The sequence below is a fragment of the Porites lutea genome, chromosome 2 (assembly GCF_958299795.1).
Source record: "Porites lutea chromosome 2, jaPorLute2.1, whole genome shotgun sequence".
NCBI lineage: Eukaryota > Metazoa > Cnidaria > Anthozoa > Scleractinia > Poritidae > Porites > Porites lutea.
In genome coordinates this window covers 20,664,142-20,673,840 of record NC_133202.1, presented here as the reverse complement: position 1 = coordinate 20,673,840, position 9,699 = coordinate 20,664,142, and the positions used below count along the sequence as shown (strand labels likewise).

The window sequence follows — 9,699 nt, the reverse complement described above, 5'->3', positions numbered from 1 at the left end:
CTTCTTTCCAGGAGCAGCCCCAAACTCTTTGCCCTTAAATTGTTTGAATTAGTGTTTCGGCGTGAAGAGGCAAAAGAAGGGAGTGTTGAGGGTAAAGGAGAGAAACTTCACCCAAACCGACTGGCTGCAGTAAGAGAGCACACAGAAAGGATGTTCCCCAATGAAGTCAACTGGCCTACAATTAAGAAAGCGATTGACGAAAAGTGCAGAATGGTGCGCAACAACAGATGTACTCTTTGGGCAGGGATAAAAGAACACCATAAGGATTGAACCGTTGAGGTACTGAACTGTAATTAAAAACGCTGTCCTGAGAGATGAACTTAGAAAATTTTACAATATGTTATGACTGTTGAAGGGCTGTGGTTTAAAAACGACGGCGTTGAGTAACAAATACGAATTCAACCAGAATTAAACCCTAATATAAGTGCTCATTATCGCATTTCCTTATGTCATTTATTATAGTTTTAGTTATTTATTATAACCGTTAAAGCTGGCATATCATACACCATTACACAAAACTAAAAAATATTATTGTAAGTTAGATTATCGTTTATTATTAACTAAATATAGTAGAGATTTGATGATGACTAATATTTTGTCTTTTTTTTTAACTCGTGTTATTAGGGGCATTGCTAGCGTGAAGGTAACGTGCTCATTCCAAGAGGCATTAAGGCGTGATCATAACTCCCGTGCCCGCGATCATGCCTTCAATTTCTGTAATTTCTGATCACAATATTTTTTGTGATCACACGATCATCACGGCATGACCACGCGTGAAAAGTTTTTACCCGTGATCACGGAGTGATCATGGTCTGTGATCATGCCGTGATCATGCGTTTATTTTTACAGGGGATGGTACTTAAAGCAAATTTAGGCTACCAAGGTTCATTAAATAGGTTCTTATATTTTCATATGAATTTCATTTATTGATATTTTGCCATTATTTATTTCATCGGGATATATTTTTGTTTTATATTTAATATTTTGTAATTCTCACAGAGATGGTCAGAAAGCTTTCTTTGATAGATATTAGTAGAGTTTTATACTTGCAAATACTTAAGGAATTATTTGAATGCTAAACACAATAGATATAAAACACAGTACTTTAGCTAAAAAGAAAAAATGTTATGTCAAGTTTAAATATAATTAGATGATCTCAATTCAGCAGTTTCTACCTGTACACGTTTACAGCAACTCCACTGATAAGAACATAGTTTAAAATGTTAGCCTTAATAGGATCTTATATATGTGAAGGGGACTTAAAATGAAAATTTTAGTGTAACAGGTTCTTAAAACCCAGGTTCTTACACGCAGGTTTTTACTGTATTTTCACAATTTTGCAATACAAATTGCTTTCATTCAATACTCAGGACAATTGAAGCATGCACACTTTTAGCAAAAGCGTTCAAAAAATGTCCATAATCACCTAAACAGCCAGCCGGTTCTGAGTTTTGACAAGCGCCAAGAATTTGCAGTATGAGCTTTCGTCTGTTTGAATGAACATTAACAGAGTTACACTTGAACATAATAAAGAATATGTTTATTTTTTATTCAACAGTTTTACACGCTTTATAATGTGTAATCTTCAAAAGCGTTTGATACACAGAGCATTTAGAGTACTCCTGCAAGTGAGGTTCATGAACGAGCGAAAACAAATGGCACAGAGATTATAATCACAAGAGAGACTACTAACAATCAATAAACAAAATATTAAATTCGGTGAAACATATACAGAGACAACAATTTTCATTCACGAAGAGAAGTATTAAGTGTCTCTAAAAATCCTGAGTCTTCAAGCTTAAAGCTTAAGTTTATGTTTACATGTAAAGCCGGCTTCCCGATGTTTGCTTTTTTCAAAGATGAACTCGAGGCAAGAAAATCGCTCAAAGCGTTCTTTTACAGCCAGGATTATAACTAAATAGTCTTTGGAACGTTTTCATTCTATTTGCGGTGAAAAAATCTCTAAAGCCTTTTTAAAGTTCTGTATTAAGCTTATATCAAACCTGTTACTCGGTCAGATCATGTCTCAAACCTTACAATCGTCAGTGCATGAACTAAATAGCCACATAAACTACGCCCGACTTCATTAAATTAGATATATAATTAAAAACAGTCAAATAGAATAATTACTGAGGCTTACCATTGGAGATGCGGCTCTTGAAAGCTGACAAGTAAGGCTGTAATTGCTTCAGACGCATCAAGCAAGGTGAAAAACGAAAACGATGCCATCCGAAATCGGTTTTCTGGCTTTGACAAGCGACGCTTTCCTCAACCAAAAACCCAAAAAACAAACTAGCCATGAATAACAGAAGACTCTTGATAGCAGCTGAATTTCATTTTGTACATCCAGTGGAAAAAGACAGTTAAGAGTGGCCATCTGTAGATATTGACAATTTGCCATCAAAACCGAAATTTCTAAATTCTTCATACTTGATCAGAAAAAGCCATTTGGTAAAACGTTTTCGAAAACTTTAATCAAAGTTTCCAAAAAAATTTCCTTTTGGAGAAATTGGGCAAAACGTGAAATCCCCTGTCAGCGTCACAGCCGCCATAGAAAACTACTTCGAATTAGCAGTTTTTCAAGTCACTGGTTAAAATAGACGCGTCAACGTAACAATATAATCTTTTGCAGATGAGTGTGGTATTACAAGAACTCGAAAATGTAAAAATATCTCAAAAGAACTTTTTTCTCACATTGTTTTTGAAGCGCCGAGATTCCTTGTCTTTGCCAAGACGAACACTGAAAATTGAGGAAACTTTGAAGGTAAAATTCGTAGCTTGGAACATGGAAATTCCTTATAAATTTTGCGTTACGAAAAAGCTCTAATGTTGTTTTAAAACGTATAAAAAATCTGGCTTGGGCTATTTAAAAGCCTCTGCTTGAGAGAGGTAAACGCATAGATGTTATGACTAATGTTATATTTGGTGGTGCATATATGAAGGATTATACCTCGTGACCACCACAATAAGTGGGCCCAAGCCCTTGATTATATATGCTCGCACGTTTGTAATAAAATACACTTTTCTTGCCGGTTTATATACAATGTTGATGTGAGTCTTAACATTGGCGACGAGGATCGAAAGTAATGGAGGAAAATGGTGAAGCAGCGGCGGCGATCCAAGAAAAACAGGTTGCTGGACCGGCAGTTCAAGCAATTCGAGTTGTAACAGAGACGAGAAACCTCCACACACAGCCGTTTGCAATCCCAGATGAAATGAACGCCGTGGGGAAAGCTTGGCAGGAATGGCTGGAAGGTATTGAAAGGGAATTCAGATTCTTTAAGATTTCAGAGGCCGTGGACAAGAAGGATGCGATGATTATTTACGGAGGAAATCAGATAGCCCGCTTGGAAAAGAGTTTACCTGATCCAGAGACAGGCGACGTGTACACAAAACTGCGTACGAAGTTGAATGGCCATTTTACCCCGAAGAAGAATAAACATGACGCCCACTATTTATTCTTGAAGATGAGGCTACACGTGGGCGAGACTATAAGTGCGTATGCCGCAAGATTGAGAGAAAAAGCAAAAGAGTGCGAATTTGGAGATACATTTGACGAAAGAATCCTCGAACATATTATTCAGACCATTGATAACAAGAAATTAATCGAGAGGGCCATTAGCAAGACATGGGACCTCACAAGATTCCTTACCGAAGCAAGCCAGACCGAAGATATTGTGCGCCAAATACAAGATATGGGGACGGAACAGGTTGACCGTGCTGGTCGCGTGCAGTCCGTACCGGCCATAAGTGGACCTCAACATCAGATGAAACCGTGGAAATGTGGTTTGTGTGGATTAATCGGTGTGCATGTGAAAGGAAAAGATTTCCCCGCATTTGGAAAGAAGTGTAATAAATGTCACAAATGGAATCACTTCGCAGTTGTGTGTAAATCCCAGAGTAGCAGATTTAGAAAACAGAAACCAGGCAAAGGTAAAGTCAAAAGAAGAATAAAGAAGAAAACAGAAGCGGGAGAATCCACAAGTTCTGATGATGAATTCTTTGGACAAGCAGCAGAGCACTTATCGCAAGCGAAAAAAGTTAAACAGATCGGAGGAGTGGGTACTACCAGCAGGTGTGTTAAAGTGAAATTGAATGATGTGGATGTGCAGATGGAAGCGGATAGTGGTGCAGATGTTAACATTATGGATGAGCAAGGCATTTGTACATAGGTCGAGGGATAAACCAGTTCTTCAACCAAGCAACGTGAAATTGTACACCCTGTAACACAAACTTGATGTTAAGGGAGAATTTCGTGCAACAATACGCAATGACACTTGTGGTAGACTGGTGACGTTTGTTGTGGTATTCGGGAGAATTAAATCCCCTCCGCTCATTGGCAAGGAAACTTTAATACGACTAGGGATGCTGAGGATCCAACCAAATGGTAGTCTCGCAGAACCCAATTCACTCGGGATATCCAGTGATGGTTGTGCAGCTAATACTGTTAAGGACACTGGAATGCAGGAAATGGAAGACTTTGTGGCAAAGTACAGTCACTTGTTTGAGGGCATTGGAAAGATGGAAGACAAGAAACGTGGAAAGGAGATCTTAGGGCGTTTCCATATGAAGGCCAGTGCAATACCAGTGGCTCAGAAACCCAGATCAGTACCATATTATCTTCAAGAACCACTCAAGAAATGGCTAGACCAAGGATTAACAGGGGACATTTTCGAAAAAGTTCCTGATGATGAGCCAATCACGTGGTGTTCTCCAGTAGTAGTGCAGTTAAAGCCCAAATTTGCAGAGGTACCACCAGAGAAACTGGAACCAAATATGATCAGAGCTAGTGTTGATTTAAGAGTCCCAAACCAGTATATGGAACGCAGTCGAATTGCACAAGCACCAGTGTTGGAAGATTTTACTCACAAGTTCCATGACTGTTCCATTTGGACCAAATTAGACCTTCGCCAAGGTTATCACCAATTAATGTTACATCCAGAGTCAAGATCAGTCGCTACATTTTATACTCCTTGGGGCAACTTCAGGCCTAAAAGATTGGTCTTCGGCGCAAAGGCTTCTCAAGACATGTTTGATGTTGCGATGTCACGGATCTTTGGAGACATTCCTCAGTGCCTCAACCAGAGGGATGACATCCTGATTGGGGCGCGTAATTGGAAGGAGCACAATGAAACACTAGGTTCAGTATTCCAAAGAGCTGAAGATTATGGGATAACCTTTAACAAGCCCAAGTGCCATTTTGGTCAGTCCCAGATTACATTTTATGGTTATCGATTTGACCAGGAAGGCCTCAAGCCGACCCCAGAGAAGGTACAAGCCATTTATGAATGTGAACCCCCCAGGTCAAAGACTAAGGTGAGAAGTTTTCTCGGGATGACAAGTTACCTTTCCAAGTTCATACCCCGGTATGCATCACTCACGAAACCGCTGAGAGACTTAACAAGAACTGAAACCAAGTTCCACTGGGGACCTACAGAAGACAAGGCATTTAAGGAAGTTAAGGGGGCTATTACAAGCAAGGACACTATTGCATTTTTCAACCCCAAACTACCGATTATGGTACGTGTGGAAGCTAGCTACAATGAAGGGCTGTCAGCGGGTCTCTTCCAGCAATCTGCTAAGGGTTGGCAGCCAGTATATTTCTTCAGTCAGTCTCTGACTGATGTGGAAAAAAGGTACATTCAGACAGAAAAGGATGCGCTGCGTGTGAAATGGGCCAAAGATCAGTTCGGTATGTACCTTCAGGGTGCTCCAAGATTTACAATCGTGACAGCACACAAGCCACTATTGCCTATGTTCAGCAAACCATCAGTAAAGCTTCCTCCTCGCATTGAAAAGTGGGTTATGGACATGCAAGATGTAGACTTTGAAATGAAGTTAAAACCTGGGAGAGATGAATTAGATCCTTTAGATTTCTTATCGAGACACCCATTGCCAGTCATTGGAAACGGTGACACAGAGAAGGTATTGAAGGCAGCGATTGCTACAGAGCATGCAGTGGTATTGCACAGGATTAGAGAAGAAACAAGTCAAGATAGAATACTGCGGAAGTTGAGTCAAACGATCCGAAAAGGGAACTGGGAAAGCAGCAAAAAAGATGCAGACTTGACTCCCTTCTACCAAGTCAAAGAAGAGCTATACAAGTCTCAAGGAATGATTTTTCGCATGGAGAGAATTATTTTACCAGCAAACCTACGGCAGAAAATCATTAAGTCAGCTCATACATTAGGACACCTTAGCACGACAAAAACGAAGCAGATGCTCTGTGAAAAATATTGGTTCCCTGGTATGAATCACCTGATCAGCTAAACAATTGGAAGCTGTTTTGACTGTCAAGTAGCCACTAAGAGTCACAGACAAGAGCCCATCAAGCCATCTGTTATTCCTGAAGAACCATGGGAACAAATCTCAATTGATTTCGGAGGACGTTACCCCGATGGCCATTACAACTTAGTGGCCATTGATCAGAGAACACGGTATCCTGTGGTAGAGGTTGTGTCTTCAACTGGATTCAAGCAAGCTAAGGAGAAGCTGAAAAAGACCTTTGCTTACCTTGGAATTCCTAGACGGGTAACTTCAGACAATGGACCACCATTCAATTCAGAGCAATTTAAGGATTTTGCAAAGGAAGAAGGATTTGTACATCATCGAGTCACGCCAAATCACCCTAGAGCTAATGGGCAGGTGGAGAGATTTATGCAGACCCTTAACAAAACAGAACAAATTGCCCATCTGCAAGGGAAATCAGGACCAGACAGAAACATGGCTGTCCAGGATATGTTAATGGCTTACAGAGACACACCTCACCCTGCGACTGCAATTTCACCTTATCAAGCTATGATGAACAGGCCTGTCAGAACTAAGTTGGACTACACAGTGCCACGGAAGGAGAGAAGCAGCAGAGATAAAATGATGGATGAGAAGGACAGGCAGTGCAAGGAGAAGATGGCAGATGTAGGTGGAAGCAGTAAAGAACACAATTTTGTTGGGGAGATCATGTTCCTTTTCTGAATTCCGTATTCAGTCCTGATATCCAGACGCTCAGGGGTGGGTGGTGGAGGACTGGTCTGTAAGGTTGGTACTACAATAGTTTTGACCTGAAGGGAGGGGTGGGGGAGCGGTGAAAAAAAGAGAGGTAAATGATACATTTCTTTCACTTCTCCCTGATTTAGATTTACTTACCCATGGTGCTCTGCAGGAGCGCTTCGCGCGCCTGAGCTCCGCTAAAAAGATAGGTCAGCCTTAATAAGGTTATTACTAAATGAATATATTAAAGGGTCAGGGACCACACAACACACAGCTACACAACACATTCACAAAAGAAAAAGACTAGTGGAAAAGGAAAGACAGCAAAAGAAAGCTAAGTATGCTAGTATTAAATAAGGGAAAGCCAAACCTTGTACTAAGCTGTCTGATAATTTCTCGGGGGGAAGAGTGGGTGGTTAGTTAACAAATTTTTATAAGGGGAGGCTCTGCCCGAGGTCCAACCCTTACCCTTTTATATACCATGTTTCACGAAAAAGGTTCCCCTTTCGTATAACTTCTGTTGACAAATGGTACCCCTTTTACATACCTCGTTTAGAACATTGCATCCAATGCATTTTCATTTAAATAGGAAGCAATCCAAAAATAGAACGTTTCTCCGACTTTATAAAGTCATAAAATTCATCTGTTTGGCCCTTTGGGCCATTTCACAGACCCATATGAGTGATTTCCCTACCCTTTAAATACTTCAACGAGTAAAATTCCTACCCTTTCACATACCTGAAGCCTGAAAAAAGCAGGTACCCCTTTTGGGCAGAGCTTCCCCGTACAGGGCCTTAAAGGGAGTACCACCCCCCCCCCCCGGGGGGATAATTTATATTCTGTTTCATCCGCTGAAGAAGCCCAGAAGCTAATCGACGATTTTGAGACTCGAAATACCATAAATTTTCCTCCTACAAGGCAAGCAAAGGCTTTGGAAGCAAAGGTGAGAAGTAGCTATATTATTATGGTAATTGACCTCACAACAAGCTTTGTTGATTTAGTGATATGATATCTCTCGCCTTAAGCTTTTCTGATTCGCTAGTTTCATTTCCTTGGACAACGCCTATTTTTACGTAGAAAACGCATGGTCTCTTAACGTTAGCTTTAGTTGGATTTCGTAGTCTTCATGTGTACATCGTTATAGTCTATTTGGATAGTTCATTTCTTCGTACTTAGAGGCAAGCAGGAACCGATATGTAAGTACATTTTACCTTCCGTAGTTTTGTCTATCTGGCGACTCATAAAGTATATTCCTGCAAGAAGTTGTTGTAATACTCAGTATCTCGTACCATTACATGACTGCGCCTTTTTTGAGTTCCAAGTAGGTTTTTACTTTTTAGTTCGGCGTGGGAATCTCATTTCTTTTAGTTTATTTAGTTTTCGTTCCTTTGAAAACGTGGTACCTTCTCAGATTTATTTTGTTAGTTTCTTAGTATAGTATTATTCGCAGGAAGCAACCATTATTGTTTTTGGGAAGGTTTCTTTACTCCTGCGTACCCAAATTTAAGTTGATTTTATTCCTTTCATGAAGTATATTTGGTCTAATATTCTAGTTGGTAAATTTATTATTCCTGTATTTCATTAAGTATATTTCTTTTGTCTTATTACGCATTTTTGACAAGGTTATTATACCGGAACAGCTACGAAAATGAAAATATGATTGGAATGTTAGTAAAATGTTATATTATCTGCTAGCCAAACTATAATTGTAATTGTACTTTTAGCTTTTAGTAATTATTTGTTACGTTGCATTATATTTCAGTTTACGGTTCGATTATCGTCAATAACATCACCATCAAGGACTAGCTCCTAGTTTCGTGATCACAGTTGATTCTTGATTGACCAGTAGAATATACCCGCTCACACGGAGTTTCGCCACCACAAATGGTTTTAGCCGTGTCACAATTGGCTTCTCCTACAGTCACAGCGTATCATCCGTTACAATTATATACAAAGTGAGCATTTGACTCAATCTTACCTTAGTTACTAAGAAAGCATAACTTAATAATAACCTGTACCGATCAAAGTCTCGGTATTCCCACCTCTCTCATATGGAAGCCTCACCCCAGGGATAAAGCACTAGAAGTCTGGAAGCCTTAGAAAAATGGCGCAGTGTTTTGAAACTCAGGGGAAAGGGGAAGAGGGTGGGGGCACATCAAACACCAAGCCAAGCGCATAGCCCTACTTCAATTTCCCAAAATGGCATTTGCTTTGTTCGTTGGCACAAGCAAACCTCTGTGAGATCTTAACAGTGTCCATAGAATCAGATATCGACAGTTGGGTACGCGTAAATAGGCAGTTGTTCAAACAAAGACTAAAACGATCCTGCTTCATGGTGTTTCTTGAATCATTGGGGGGTAAAAAAAGGAACGCCCTGGATGCTACAACTGGTGTCCAATAAATCTTAACTTTTCCACTTGACCAATTTTGGGTTAAGGAACATGGCTGCAGTGGTGGTAGTGAAGGGGGTGTGGGAGAAGCCTCCCCCCCCCCTGCTATCTACATTAAAGGCAATTCCCTTTCAAGAAAACAACTATCACTTTGGCTGAGTTTCTGTGCATGGTAAGCATATTTTGCATAGTATTGCCAAAATTTGTAATAGCAGGATTATAATATTGTAATTGATCAATAATAATGTAATACTAATGAGTATAATATTATGATTTGTATTGTTTGACAAAGTAATATTTTTAATTTTTCAGTATTCTGAAC

The 9,699-nt window shown here is 39.9% G+C and overlaps 1 protein-coding gene across 1 annotated transcript; it reads left to right on the top strand.

Annotated features, from left to right (window-relative positions):
* Positions 1 to 3,086: 3,086 nt before the first annotated feature.
* Positions 3,087 to 4,172, top strand: LOC140925790 (uncharacterized). Its single transcript, XM_073375664.1, has one exon. It carries the CDS (start codon positions 3,087 to 3,089, stop codon positions 4,170 to 4,172), a length of 1,086 nt encoding a protein of 361 aa, XP_073231765.1.
* Positions 4,173 to 9,699: the final 5,527 nt, after the last annotated feature.